This window comes from Cyanistes caeruleus, chromosome 7 (genome assembly GCF_971803275.1).
Source record: "Cyanistes caeruleus chromosome 7, bCyaCae1.hap1.1, whole genome shotgun sequence".
Taxonomy (NCBI): Eukaryota; Metazoa; Chordata; class Aves; order Passeriformes; family Paridae; genus Cyanistes; species Cyanistes caeruleus.
In genome coordinates, this window is record NC_141707.1 from 37,745,756 (window position 1) to 37,761,644 (window position 15,889).

The window sequence follows — 15,889 nt, forward strand, 5'->3', positions numbered from 1 at the left end:
TATTGAGGCTGGGAGAAAGTGATTGAATTCGTGCCTGCAGTGGTTGGGGCACGTGAGTGTTTCCTGCAGCTCTTCTGACAGGAACACAGACGTGAGCAACTCCTGTAACATCCCTGCTCAGAATTAAACCGCGCTAAAATTTCCTGCTGATGGCACAGAGAGATTTTAAATCCTCACCATATTCCTAACAGATAGAACAGTGGCATGATTGACCAAACTTTTTTTTTTTTCTTCTTCTTTTTTAAAGTACACATATGATGATGCATCATAGTTATAAACAGATGGTATTTGGCCTCCTTCCTATTCTCAACATTTGGAATTCCTAAACTATGTGAATTAAACAATAATATTTTATAAACATACAAGGGATTTTGCTCACTGCTTTGTTAACATAGAAATTATACAATGCTGACATTTATTTAAATTTTAAAAAGTAAACAAGAGTGTGTATTGAATTAAAGCAAACTAAAATCAACAGAGAGAAATATGTTCTGTGCGCACATTACCTACAACGGCACGGGCCTTTTTCGGGGAGACATAATGGGATGAAGCACAAATTGTAGCTTAGACAGTCTGATCCTTTGTGCTCCAAAGGCTCATTTAACACCTCGCTGTAAACAACGGATATTTATACCATAATTGGCCAGTTGACCATCAGTTGTTCATTTACTCTGTAACCTGCTATTATGGAGTTAAAAGAAGTTCCTTTCTGTTGGCTTTTCTAGGAGTGAAAGTGTGTTTGCAATTTTAGTACCAACTGGATTCAGTCTAACACTTGTACTTAGTATGAGAAACATTTTCAAAATACCAAAATTTGGGGGAATAAGAGTATTCCTGCCAGGAAGGGAAGAAGAAAGTATTGGTTCTTAAAAGAATTCTGTTTGCTTGGTTTCCTCTTTCCTTTCCATTTTAACCCCTTTTTAGGCTCCTCTCGAGCTGTGCAAAATTGAGAAGCACTTAGGTTTTAATCACTATTCCCAGGTCTGCAAAGAGGTTCTGTGATGAATAAATAATGAATCCGAGATTTTAATCAGTGTTATGATTTTTGAAAAGGCTAATTATCATTGTTTACAGACATGCCTTTCCAACGTATTTCCTTGTTTTCCCTTCAAAGCTCCAAGGGTTAAGCCCCTCGCACGCATCCCTCCCATCCCTCCCCAGCGCCGCGCTCCTTGCCCGGGATTTCTTTCGGGGGCTTGGGGGTATTTTTTTGTTCGCTTGGTGTTTTTTGGGGTTGTGTTTTCACTGGCGGAACCGCAGCAGAGCCGGGGACGGGCGCAGGGCTGGGGGAAGGAAAAAGCCACGGCGGGGAGCGGGGGGAGCCTTTCTCTTTGCTGTCTCTGCGTAGCAACGCTACGGAAGAATCTGATTTTCAAAAGAATATTTTTATTATCGATAATGTCGATGATAAAAAGTGGCGGGCGGCGTGTCCGTCCCCCGCTTCCCGGGGAAGCTGCGCTCCGCTCCGCTCCGCCCGCAGAGGCGCGCCGGGATGCGCTGGGATGCGCTGGGATGCGCTGGGATGCGCTGGGATGCGCCCGGGATGCGCTGGGATGCGCTGGGATGCGCTGGGATGCGCCGGGATGCGCTGGGATGCGCTGGGATGCGCCGGGATGCGCTGGGATGCGCTGGGATGCGCTGGGATGCGCTGGGATGCGCCCGGGATGCGCTGGGATGCGCTGGGATGCGCTGGGATGCGCCGGGATGCGCTGGGATGCGCCGGGATGCGCCGGGATGCGCCCGGGATGCGCCGGGATGCGCTGGGATGCGCTCGGGATGCGCTGGGATGCGCTGGGATGCGCCGGGATGCGCTGGGATGCGCCCGGGATGCGCTGGGATGCGCTGGGATGCGCTGGGATGCGCTCGGGATGCGCCCGGGATGCACCGGGATGCGGTGGGATGCGCTCGGGATGCGCCGGGATGCGCTGGGATGCGCTGGGATGCGCTGGGATGCGCCGGGATGCGCTGGGATGCGCTGGGATGAGCCGGGATGCGCCCGGGATGCGCCCGGGATGCGCCCGGGATGCGCCGGGAGCACCGCGGGGCTGCCCCTCAGCGATCGCCCCCGCCTCAAGCCCCTCGCGTTATTATTATTATCATTATTATCATCACGATTTTTATTATTATTTTTACCATTACAGCTGCCACTGGTCTCGTATAACCTGGTTTGCACACCTCCATCCTCTCGGCCGTTCACCGGGATGGGAAAAGCTTTTTTCCGCGGGTGGGATGTTGGATGCCAAGGTCCCGTTTCTCCCCATTCCCCTCCCTTCTTTTCCCCCGCCGTTCCCGGGACTCGCGGCCGCGTCCCGCAGCCTCCTCCCGCGGGGTGGGGGAACAACTTCCAACCCCTACAGCCCTTGACTGTCAGTTTCCAGCAACAGCTGCGAACCCTCGCTAAGAATCTAAAGAAATATCAGAAGATTAGGCAGCGATGCTATTTATTGCCCTGTAATTAAAGTTCTATCAGTGTTTCTATTATAAAACCTTATTTGCAAGGGTTGGTAACTCAGAGGCAAAATTTTCCAGCAAGATGAAGCCTTGCTAAGAAGTATTTTGGTTAAATAAGGTTAGCCTGTTAGAAGGTAAAATCCTCAAGGACTTTCCTTAAGGTGCTCATTTATATCTGCAAATACATTGCCAAGTCCCCCAAATCAAGGATATATAAGAGGAATATATATATTTTATTCTTTTTTTTTTTCTTTTTTTTTTTTCAAAAATCAAGGACTCATGGAAAGGTTTTAATATAATTCTCTGGGAAATTATTCCCATGAAAACAATTTGTTTGAAAGAAAATGCCCTCTGGTCTTTTCCACACAAACTAGTCTTGGGCTAGTACATGAGAACCCAACTTGAAAGTGCCTATGAGCAGAAAGGAGGTTGGTTAATTATTTTCAACTGTCCTTTCTGGAATAAAAAACAGAGTAAACAGCTTGAACAGGGAAAGGTGAATTTAATTTTCAAGGCCCTTTAACTTTTAATAATCTGAGGAACAAGATGGGAGGTACATTCTACCCTCCCAGTTATCCTGATATAAATTCATTCAAGATTTATATTGGTGTAATAGAGAAGCAGAATTTGCTCCGTGATTTCTAATGAACTGCTGGCTCGGTCTTTAAAAACGCAATTAAAAAAATCTAACCACCTAATTCAGAACAGCTTTGAGCTGAGGCAGAGGTCTCAGTGCTGCAAGCAGGGATGGAAGCTGGTCGGTTCCACGGCTCCTTGCTGTGCCTGCAGCACCAGAGTGGGGCTAAGAATGCTGGAAACGGTTTGCTACAGAATTCCGTAATTGTTTTAGGATTTTCCTTTCTATTATAAAGAAAAAGACAATTCTCCTGTGGAATAAACCTGTGTTTCCTGTGATCTCAAATACTAAGACAAAAGGATTGTAGGATTAGGTGCCTGGCCTGTTACTGATGCAAGAGGAGCTGTCTGGTCAGGGCACTGCCTGGTGAGGCTGGCACAGAGCTGGGGAAAACCCAGCTCTGACTCTGCACTGAAACTTGTCTCACAGCCTTGGTGCCGCTGTGTCAATGCAGGTGAAACATCAATAAATATGAAAGTAAGTCAAGGTTCAGTTCTCTTGTTCTACTCACAGGATTAGGTGTCTGCATTCACCGCTTACTCATGTGTGCAGCAACAACGGGGCCGAGATCCCACTTTGTCCCTCTGACCTTCTGAAGTGAGGGGCTGAAATGAAGCAGCGTGGCGTGACACTCTTGTTTCCTCTGCTGAAACTGAGAGGCAAAACTCTGTAGATTGTTTCAGTCTGAAGTGCTGAAGGAGACACTTTCTGGGGGAAACATCACCTCTGAGTACCTGGAAGCCCTGCAAGTATCACCTCTGGCTACCTGGCAGTCCTACATCACTCTTGACTGAGGACTTCAAACAGGCCAGGGTGGCCCCTGACACATTCTGTGATGTGGTAAGGACATGGAATCAGAATGGTTTGGGTTGGAAGGGACCTTTAAGCTCACCCAGTTCCAATCCCTGCCATGGGAAGGGACACCTTCCACCAGTCCAGGCTGCTCCAAACCCTGTCCAATTCAACCTTGAACACTTCCAGGAATCCCTGCTCCAGAGCAGCTGTGCATCTTTGCTAAGAATGTAAAGAAGCATCAGGAGATAACACAGCATTGCTATTTCTTACCCTGCAATTAAACTCCTCACACAGTTTCTATTATAGAATGTTACTTGCAAGGCTTCATAAGAAGGGAAAAATTTTCCACCAAGACGAAACCTTGCTCACCAGACAGAGCTGGGCATGGTTGAAGTATCCCTGTCAGTAAGTTCAGCAGGGCAGAGCTCCACCTCACCAAGAGCTGGGTGAGACCTCCTCTGGCTGTGGGGCTGATGAGGGTGTGCCCTGAGGACAGCAGGAGCCCTTGAGTGCAAACCACACAGCTTTGATGTTTTGAGTCTGCTCACCACAAGCCCGAGTGCAGCATTACAGCGTCTCCTATTTCCCTTTATTGGTTTGGAGAATGACTCACTGTCATACTTGAAGCAGTTTGCTTCAACTGCACCATGCCTCAGTTTCCCCAGCAGTAAAGACAAAATATTCCAGTTTGCTGGTGCAAGGTGTGATGACATTGGTGAAGATCTGTGATACACTCTGGCAGTCCTGTTCCTGCAAGGCAGTCCTGTTCCTTGGGTCTTGATGACCACCAGACCTACACTCTTGGGAGGACCACGTCTACCCAACCACAAGTAGTGCCTAAAACCAAGCTGGGCTTTAGCTGAGCAGAAAGGAGGAGGAACCTGCATGCAGAGAGATGATAACTGCAAAATTACAATTCTGCTGCAAGGAGAATAACCAAACGCTTTCCACTGGGTGTCCCTGGGTTGTTTTTGTTTGCTTCATGGGGTAATTTCAACAAGAAGTAACACATGCTCTCTCTCACACTGAAAAATGACATTTCAGCTTCTTGATGCTGTCAAAAGTCACAAAGACACTCGTGGGGAGGGAGACCAGCCTGTACCTTTCACCCCTTTCAGGGAGAGGAGCTGCCCTGCCTGATCCAAGGGAAGCTGAGACCACACCTGACAGCAGAGACAAGTCTTACCAGGTTTCACATCATAACACCTTACCCAGAGTCCTCTTCCTGCTTCTTCCCAGAGCAGAGTTCAAAATGTTGGAATTGCCACAAGGTTTTATTATTGCTTGCAGACCAAACTCTGCTTCATCAGATAAAGACACAATTGCATTCATTGACTCTGACACAAGGATATGCATGGTGATAAACATACAGATAGATGTACACACTTATACATGAATGAGATATGCTAATTAAAAATTGCAGTGGGCACTTTATTAAAAATTTATTGTACAATCTACATCTTCAAAACATTTTACATCAACAAATATTGCGGCTTGACTGCTGGAATCATAAGTGATTTATCTTTAAAAGACTGTATTTGCAACTGGATGCAAAGATTCTTGATGAACTGCCATTACATTTAAACTACTGGTTTTTATTGGAAGTATTTTGATTGTTATCTGTTTGTTCTCCATCCTTGAGAGAAATAAAACAAGTGTCTCGGCTTTCATTTTATCGGATAGATGGCACCATGTAGCATATTTCCCATGCTAGTTTGAATTACAGCTGTTTATCTTTCAGCTTTCTTTAAGATTAATTAAATGCAAATGTAACTCCACGAATCATGGGATTACCTGCCAGACCCCTTATTAATACCTTCACTTAAAAACCCCTTTGCCAGAGAGTCATTAATTTGCAATAAAAAAAAAAAAAAAAAAGAAAAAAAGAGAGAGAGAGAGAGAGAGAGAAGTGCTCAAGCAGCCCTTTGCCTCCCAACAACCCGGAGATGGCTGCCCAATTAGTCCGGCAGCATTCGGATCCTCCTTTCAGGCCCTGTGGCCCTTTGAGGACACAATAAGGCTCCAATGATAACCTGGCAACCTAGGTAGAAACTCAGCCAAGTGTGAGCGTTTGAAGCTGCAGCTTGGCTGCCATCGTGTCGGCGAAAAGAAAGAATTCAGGCACCATGTCATCCAGTACAAAGGATAAAAACAGATTCAACCGGAAATTCAATGTGGCACCACATATGGGATACATGAGTGCGGTTACACAACAGGCCACATATTTTTTTTGAACAGTCTCCTGCATGTGATGCCGAGGACATGTGTAACCATCATAACGTCTCTAAGAATCTGTATTTAATTTGAGCTGGGGTGGTGGCAGGGATTGGAGATCTGAAGCCGCCACAGGTTTGTGGCAGATGGCTCTGTGTCAGCTATGACAAGCAGCCAGGCTCGGCTTCCTCTGCAGATTTTCTTTTCTCTCTGATCAGGTAAATATGGGCACACTCTGGAAACTTCCACAATTCTGCCTGAGGCTGCAAGTTTGTGACTTAGCCCCATCTGTCACAAATCTTTCCTCGGTTCTGCTGCGAGCAGAGACCTGAATTTACTGCCGAGCGCTGCCCAAGAAAACCCGGCCGTCTCGCCCTGCGAGGAAGCACAAGAGAGAAGCACACGGAACCGTGTTAGAGGCTGGGACACAAAATGCAATAAGGATTTCAGGAGGGGTGGAAGCCAGTTGGTCAAAGAACACTTAAATGGTGCTTTTTAAAAATTCAGTGGGGTTTTTTTTAAGACAGGTAAGCTGGTCAACAGACCCAGGTTATTTGCTCCCTCTGCTTTACTGGTGGTCTCAGTGGACATGTCAAGGACTGAACACCCTCAGGGACAAATGTGCCCCTCTCACCCTCAGACATGGAAGAACCATGAGCCAGCACCAGCAGGAGCAGGGCCTAGTTCTCCATCATCACCCTGGGCTTTATTAGAGAATAATATATTTTTATTTTTTTTTGAGGAGTGATAACTCTGCAAAGATCTGGACATTCATTTTTTCAAGGAATAAAATTCCATCACTATCACTCCATCAGCAGTTCCTAAATATGTGGAGATCAAAAGAAGAAAAGTTTTCACATAAAGCAGTACCTTCCCATAAAGAACAAACAGCATGTCAGTAGCAGAACAGTATTTTTCATTAAATAATCAACTTCTTTCTACTGTATTCTAGTGTTCTTCAAACTGAAGCACTTAATATCTACTCTGCTATCACTGGACTTCAGAGTTAACCTTTAGAATTTAATAAGGAGTCTTCATCCATTAAGACTGGCTCAGGACAGTTGGAGTTCAAGCACACAGTATTGATTTAGTGTAGATTTTATGCACTTTTTAAAAAATCACCTTAACAAAATTAAGATTTAGAGACTAATTTTCCATACAAAACCTTTGAGATTTGGCAGGCAAGGCTGGAATGATTTACAGAGCCAATTTGTATTGGGTCAGATCTACTCTGATCCAGCTCCTTCTCTCTGCAAGTGAATAAGGGGGAAGAATCAAGGTGGAAAAGAATTTGTAGCAATTATTTCTGGAGTTCAATTTTCAACCTCCAAGCACCTTTGGAAAGCACCATCAAAAGAGACTGTAGCTTTACATGAACTGGGTGCACTGTGAGGCCCAAGGCAGAGCTATTAATACACCTCAGCACAGTAACAATATTTCCCTGACCAAACTGGTCTGTTCTGCAGCTTCTTATATTGGCCTGTTAAAACTTACCTCATTCTTGCTGTCTTTAAAAAAAAAACACATCAAATTTTCAATGCAAATCTATGCAGTACCTTGCATAGGATGGCTCAGAACACACTGACTGACTACAACAGTGGGAAAACAGTTTCATGCTTTTTTTCCCCAAGGTAATTTGAATAAACTGTACTGGAAAAATAAAAAAAAAAAGTTTTCACGCTTTTTGCAACTTTTCTTCCTATTTCCTTTGACCCATTTCTCCATCTACTGTTTTGAAGTGGCTGTGGCTCATCTGCCAGTTTTCATTTGCTTTCTAAAACTCCCCTGGAAGCTATCTAACACTGTCAGAATGAAAAGTTCCAAATCCTGGTGTTTATGCTGAGAGTTGCCCCCATAACTGCTTTAGTCCTACACTGCAAGTGCAGCCAACATCTGGGGACATGGTGACCACTAAATGCTGGATTAATGGTTGTAAGGGTCTTTCCCAGCTTAAATATTTCTATGATTCTGTGATTTTCAGAGAGCTGTAGTCTACTGGTTATCTACCTCAGAGAACCAAGAGCAAGACAAGCCCAGAGAGAAGTTCAGGTACAGGCCACTTACACACATATATATCTGCACATACATCCATTTCTCTATGGCTGGATCCCAAAATTAGGCAACTCCAACTCCCTTCCTGCCAGCTCATTTCTTCCACAGTGAGGATCCATGTTAGCCAGGCCCACCTCCCTCTATCACAGTTACCTGAAGACCTAAAGTTTACCTAAAATGCTTAAATTGTGTTCCACAGCCCAGCACACCATCCCACCTGTGCAAACTCCTAAGCTAGAGAAGGGTTTCACTGGATCAGCCAAACACAGGGAATGGAAAGTGTCGAGACTTGAGTCTAACCTGGATGTGATCCTGAGCAACTTAATTCAAGTTTGAAGTTAGATCCTGCTTTGAAACTGGCCCTGCTTTGAGCAGAGGCTGGGCTGGTGGCCTCCAGAGGCACCTTTCTTAACTAGTCTGTGATTCTGTGTTCCAAATAAGAAACGGAAGTTTTCTTTCACATAAAAAAATCCGTATGTTTTACCTATTTTCCTTAGGATCACATGCCTAAGCACTGGAACAGAGATGGGAGAGCACGGACACAGAGCTCTGCACTCCAGAGTTCCTGTAACCTTCCCCCACAGACTCTGAGAAGCAGATCTAAACTGCCTCTGAAACCATTCTAAATCACGTTCTCTGGAAACTGAGCAGCTCAAGAGGAAAATACAAGTTTCTCATTTGTGTTTCTAACCTCCTTGTGACCTGAACCTAATGCTAGCCAGGTAAAAGCAGAAATTCAATACAATTCCTTCTTTTTTAACTCTGCAAACATGCTCTGCTAACGAACAGAAAGCCTGCAGGATGGATGGAAATACTTGCACTATTTGCATACCCTATAAAGCTCTGAATTAACTTTATCAGCCCGGGACAAAAGATCTGTACAGAACACTGTAAGCAAACATCTGCTCAATATACATTCACCATTAAAAAGTAAACAGTAGGATTGGCTCCATAAGGAACAGGTTGGGAATTATCAGAGTACTACACATCACATAAACTGATGGCACGGCCTAGAATTCTCTAAAGCAATGATCACACCAGCACAAAAACAGCTCTCAAGCATCAGAATGTCTTGAATGATGAGAGATTAGAATATAAACATGGAATAACATTCAGAAGGAGAGACTGAAGAGACTGGATACTGTAAATGTTTGAAAAATGTTTATAAAATAATGGATGGTACAGTAAAGATGGATGGGGAGCTCCTGCTTCCAAGTGACCAAATCCAGAACAAGAAGACACTCAACACAACTGAAGGTGGGGAAAACCTGAGCTAATTAAGGAAAGTATTTAAACACCATCATAAACACATGGAATGGTTTGGGTTGGAAGGGACCTTAAAAACCATCTCATTCCAAGCCCCTGCCATGGGCAGGAATACCCTCCCCCAGACCAGGTTGTTTAGGGAAAAATTAATTTCCCACGGAGTTCTGCTGGGGATTGTGTAAAGATAAAGGCAGAGGCACCATCCCTGGATTTCACATGGCCTGTACAGGAACTGTGAACAACAGGGCTGAGTGGCTGATGGGACATCTGGCATCAGGCTCCCCTGCATCCTCACGTGCCCAGTGCCTTGCATCTTACACTGAGAATGCCTCCTGCTGCTTCCCTAGCTTTGCCTTAATATGAAAGCTGGACCAGGAGCAGTTTTCCCTTCTACACACTCCCCTGAAATACCCATGATACTGCTTTATCTCAAATCAGAGAAAAAAGAAAAGGAAAGAAAAAGAAAAAAAAAGAAAGTTTTGTTTGTACTGCCCTATACAGCCAAATCCTGAGACTGGAAACAATTCAGATGTCTACGGTCTAACTGGGATCTTAATTTGATTTTACAGCAGTTTAATCCCTTTGAATTCAGCAGACTTCCTTCTACAGTGGTGTCAGAAAGAAAAAAAATCATGCCATGTGTCTTTTCATAGGCAGGTGAGCTTCTGTAGTGTGATGGAAATGAGAAGATGAATGTCAGAAAGTGGGCCAAATTCTTTTCTCCGTTAAACAAGCATGAGTGAGAGTAGGATTTTTCTGTAGGAACTGAAGCTGACAGCATGTCAACCAGCACTCATTCAGCTGGGAGGGCTGGGAGAGATTATTTAAAGTTGTCAGCTCCTTCCATGCCTGGCTTTTGGCAACTCTTCTTGTCCCTTTCCACTGTATACTCTTTATACATGCTGTTTTAAATTAAGAAACTCAAGTGAGGAAACTGAAAGGTAAACTTTAAGAAAATAATGCAGAAACAAATGCTTTGCCCTATTTTATTTTATTTATTTTATTTTAACCTTAAATATACTAGATAGGGCACTAACAGATCCTGTGGTGTGCCCTGACCAATGCCCTGTTGCTGTTATTTGCTTCATTCTGGTGCTTACTTTGGCAACCAAAACCACCCAGAACTAGAGTTTGTCTCCACGAAACTGGAACAGAACAAATAATTGATAACAAATGAGATTTGCTTCCCTCTCATCTCAATCTTCTGCTAATAACTGGCAGAAGGCAAGGTTGAAATGCAGATGAGCCAGCCCTGAGTGCTGTGTGAATACTCAGGGTGAGTAATACATCATCTGGAAAGGTTTTCATAGGTGCTTACATTATGGACATTTTAAAAAGTCTGCCAGCATCAATCTGCTCTGTGGAGTTATGCTACTACAGTTTAATGCCTTGGTCTGTGCATTTTCACAGGGATGTTCCCTCTGTACCATCCTTAAGCCCACTGCTCTGCTGCCATTTATCTCCTTTCTGCCACTAATTTTGTCAGCACCAGCATTGAGAACATCTGAAGGAATAAACTGCCTGTTTAATTAGCCACTGTCTAATTATTATAGATATCCTGAGTAATAAAATTCCAACAATATGTAAAAAGATAAGCCAAGGTGATTACTTCCCAACTTGTGGAGCAGAATCCCCAACCAGCAGAGAAAAACACAATTTGCTTTTAAAGCATTTCTACTTCCAAAATTTCACAGATACTCAAAAAACTCAATGCAGAGGATATGGCAGGATGGTTTCTGAAAGACAAGGACCTGGTTATCGCTGACTCTTGTGCTGGGATCCCTTTTCTAGTCCACTAAAGCAGAGATACTATTACAGTGATCTGAAAAAATGTGAAAACACGGTGAAGGTACTGCTTAGCCTTCAGGATCTCACTCTGTTCAACTTCCTTACAAAGCAGCATCACTCCAGCTGTAATAGCCTTAACAGCACAGCTCTAAGCTAACATTTTCCAGGAGGTTTTGTGGATGGTCCACTGTGAAGGAAGACTAGGTGTACGTGGGTGTAGGCACTAAAGGACAGATCTAACAGAATTCTCCGAGCTGATCCAAAGCCTATTAAAGACAACAGGGATATTTCCTCTGATGCTCACAGGTGCTGGATTAGGCTCTGCTTTCCTCATTTTAAAACAATCCCCCACTCAGCTCCATTGCTACCTGTTGCAGAGGTCCAGCTCTGACACTCAGAAGATCTGCAAACCCCGTGCATGAGGGGCAGGATAAACACCTTCAGCTGCTGCCTACTAATCATCCCTAGGAATTTGTAAAAAAAAGAGAGAAAAATCCTTCAAGCAAATCAGCATTTTGCCAACGGGGCTTGTGTGCACATTTTCGACCTGTACTATTTTATATCAGTATTTTTTGCATGCCTTGGCTCTGTGTTCAGGATCCATGTGGGAGAAGATCCATGTGAACGCAGCCATTAGCTGAGCTTGAAGCATTGGGAAATGCCAAGGTAAACATTTAAGGACTGCTTTCCCTTTGAAGCCCCCATGTCTAACTCTACGATACTATTGACTCAAGAAGTAATGCTGAGCACTGGAAGTGTTCAGTCAGCATTTTAAACTATTATGAGCTACCTTCTGAACCATTGCCAAGTTAATAGACAATGAAAGATAATGAGCTTGAAATTGGGTGTTAAATTGCATTTTTGGTTCTCTCCTTTTTTTTTTTTTTTTTCTTGAGGTTTAACTGTTTCCTGCAGAAACAACATCATCTTTGATGTATCATTATGTAAATGCCTATTTTTAGGTCACAAAAAAAGTCAAGGCGTGGGCTAAGCCCTCGCTGCTCCTGCTAGGTGTGTGCAGGAAGGGGGAGGGAGACAGATGAAACACAGCAAGACCCAACTCTTTCTGGTCCCCAGAAGGAGGGAGGGAGGTGGAGGCATGAGGTTGGGTCTGTTGGCAGTATGAGACTCCAAATTAAGGAGGGGATTACTCGACCTGCTCGTTAACAGTGAGGCTGGACGGCAACAGCCAGGGAACGCTCCAAGAACCGCATTTGTGTCGCACGGGTTAACACGAGGAGTATTTCCATGCACCCCCAAGCCTTTAAGGACTTTCAGCTGAATTCAGGGGTTTGCATGAGCTGAAACCCTTCTGTCGTGCAGGGATGATGAGCATCCAACCTGCCCACGGCAGAGCCCGGACAGTAAAAGTCAAAAACCGCTGTAAATGTACGAAGCAGCACGAAGCAGAATGCAAAAACCTGCAGTTATTCTTCTGAAAACAGCATTGTGTAGTAACAGCTCTTCACTGGAATAATGTAAAATTTAGTGCTTCATCTACATTCAAATTAAAAAAAAAAAAAGAAAACTGTGATTCCCATTAGTGTAAATACACCACTTAAAACCATGAAAGTCGGCCTAGCATAGAACACTCGAGCAAAACCTGAACAGAGAGTTTGCCACTGAACCTGGACTTTCTCTACAGAAATAACTGCAAAGAAGGAGACATGATAAATGCCAGTAAATTATGCTCCCAATAAACTGCAATGCTCAACACACCTTATAAAGCAAAGAATTAAAATAATTATAATTATGAAAATCACTCAAATAATTTCAGAAGCCAAAGAAATCTTACCTGATACCTGTCACCTGCATTTTTTGAAGATTAAATTAGGATAGGAAGGTAGGTTTATCCTCATTAGTATAATTGTAGGATCTTTCTTTTATTTTCCTTTTAAACTAATGAGTTGCATTAATCCAGGTTCATTTTTATAAGCCTCTTGGGTCCAAATGTAAAGGACAGTCATTTTGGAAAACAGTAAATTAAAAAAAAAACATGTAGCATGCATTAAGTGCACGTATTTCATAAGACCTAGGTTAATACAACTGGCATCCAGTTTAATTAATCCTTGTTAGTGTAACGACTAATATCCCTCCCTAGCATGTTTCCTTTAAACATTAGTATGTTAATTAAATGTTGTTTTTTTAAGGGTTTTTTTTTTTCCCTTTGTACTTCAATATGGCATTATATCATCTAAAACTATTCCAAACAACTACCTTATAGAGATGTTTCCTTACAATATCTGGTCTCTTGCAGAAATTCTGAAGCCTTTTTAAAAGCTGTTCAGGTGTAGAATACAGATATTCAGCTGCAGGAAAAACAGATACATTTTTAATGAAACAAAAACCTCAAAGCACACACTCGATATTAGTCACTTTACTAATTAAAAATGCATATTGCTCTGTGCCGCCTCGTGTTTTACATTATTTAAGCATGATTTTATAAGGTTACCTCAGCTCACAAGGATGTTTAATGCTAAATAAGACTGTGTAGTTGTGCTGTTTAGACATCTCCTTTGGGTGATTAAAATACATTATTCTAATGTAACACAATGCATATGTGATACATTTAGTGATGAGATTTTTCAAAGAACTGGTACTACATTAGTGTGTATCCTGTACTGCAGTTGCATACTATTAACTATTAAATTGTTTAAATAATTTGGTGTGATTTTTTTTTTCCCCTCTTCTGCGTATCAAAAAAATAAATCTGCAAACCATTGCGGCATCAGTGACCTTTTAACAAAAATCTATCATTACGGGATGTGTATGCTAACAATGAAGAATGCTATTTCAAAACTTGCTTTTGTGATATCTTAAAAGAACAGATGGCAAATATAAACTTCGTCTAATGTATTAAAACACATAAAATTTGCTTTAACACTAACATGTTGGCTTGCCAAATAAACAATTGCTTTCACTCAAGTTTCTTCCCAAACTTTGGATTTTAGCAGGAATCACGTTATTACGTTTCAGCAGAAGGAACAGGCAACAAAGCAGCTACCTGGGAATATCTCTGGGTACACCAAGGCTTTGGGACACAGCGGGTAACAGCCACAATGCACAGCCTCGATCCTGAGGATTAGAAATCACAAATATACAAAAATAGACATTAGTCAGCCAAAAAACTTATTTCCGTGCAAAAGCCTTGAGGTTGCCTGCATGCAGCAAGAGGGAAACATTTTTTTTTTTTTTTCTTCAGCAGCATAATCCTTCTAAATGCCAAAGTTGCTCTTTTTAAAGAAAATTTTATTGATCATATGAATTACATAGAACAGAACAGCGAGCATATGTTTTGTTCACTGAATAAATCAAAGCGCAGCTCTGCATTTTTTTGTTTTTTAAATACTGTTTAACACATTTTATAATCAGCAGACAGACACATGTAACAACATGGTGAAGTATGGACGGCTTTGCTTAATAATGCTGCTGGGAAACAAGGGGCACGTTGGCTACACCATGGTGTGCTCGCAGACACACACACACACACACCACCCTCACCTGGCGCAGCAGAAATTCCCCTCAGACTTCCAGACTCCAAAGGTTACAGCTAAATATAACAGAGGAACAACTTGCAGCATGCTCCAGGCTGGGATATTTCAGCTTATTCACATGCTTTGGATAATTTCCTTTATTTTTTGGGACATAAACTGCTGTATTTTTTAATAACCGCTGATGAAATTCCTTTGCCAAAGCGCGCGAAGCTTTGTACTTGGCTTTTTTTTTTCCCAAGGAACATTTTACGTATCTCCCGTAACATCAAACCAAATATTTTAGAATTGATGCAAAGTTTTCCAGTTGCAGAGCTGTCCCCCTTGGAGTTCACATTTTAACAGCTGAATGGGTTAAAGGCATCCAGGTTTCAGTGTATTTTTTTTCACATAATGACCATTGATCTGACAACAACGTCTCTCCAAAGATACAACTGTAATTTCTGTTGGCCAGAAATTACACAGTGAAATTCAAAACGCTTCTTAAAATATGTTTATTTTATGAGAGGCTTTGAATTTCCTCCAACATGTTGACCATACGAGAACTTTATTTTTAACTTCAGTTTCCCTCATTCCCCAGCATAAAAAAAAAAAAATAAATCTGAAATCTTGTCAACGTTCACCTTTTCTATTTTCAGTGACAACCCAAAGACTTTTGCTACCTTCATGTATCAGGTTTGGTATTTTATTGCAGGTACCCTGAAAGGACTCTATTTCTTTTAGACCTACTCAATTTTAAACAGTAAAAAAAAAAAAAGAATTTAAAGAATAACATATTCAGCTTTCATGCTAGAAAACTATGCATATCCACAAACCCCAAAGACACATTTCTCTGCAAATGCTTTTGCTAAGAAATGACTGCTGCTTTTTTTTATAAACTTTTAAAATTTGTAATTTATGTTGTTTTTTTTTTTTAAATAACATATGCACTTCAGATTGCATTTTAAACATTAACAACAATTTCAAAGTGTACATCGTCTAGCACTATATTTTTTACCAAAGGGAAATGTTTCTGATGTGTGATTTAATTGATGATTTCAGTTCTTAAATATTGTGTCATATGTCAAAGCAAATAGATTTTTAAAGTTTTCTTTAATCTAGGAGAAAAAAAAAAAAAAAAGAGTGAAACTGTGGACATTTCAGTAATAGCTCAGATCACTAAGTTATGTTAAAATATTTGCTTTTTAATCATATC

The 15,889-nt window shown here is 42.2% G+C and overlaps 1 protein-coding gene across 46 annotated transcripts in view; it reads right to left on the reverse strand.

The window, feature by feature from the left end:
* QTMAN (queuosine-tRNA mannosyltransferase) overlaps positions 1 to 15,889 on the reverse strand; it is a 294,131-nt gene that overhangs the window by 117,917 nt on the left and 160,325 nt on the right. For 38 of the 46 annotated variants that reach the window (XR_015289415.1, XR_015289423.1, XR_015289422.1 and 35 more), the window contains 3 exons: positions 14,208 to 14,278; positions 13,421 to 13,512; positions 5,294 to 6,472 (listed from right to left, as the gene is read on the reverse strand). Coding sequence is in view for 35 of the 46 variants with exons in the window: in XM_086898278.1 (XP_086754404.1) it covers positions 6,389 to 6,472; positions 13,421 to 13,512; positions 14,208 to 14,278 (247 nt within the window). In the remaining 11 variants the exon portion in view is untranslated. Of the gene's footprint in view, positions 1 to 5,293; positions 6,473 to 13,420; positions 13,513 to 14,207; positions 14,279 to 15,889 lie in introns of those variants that run through there. The other 8 variants (XR_015289421.1, XM_086898276.1, XM_086898303.1 and 5 more) reach the window with 5 other exon arrangements.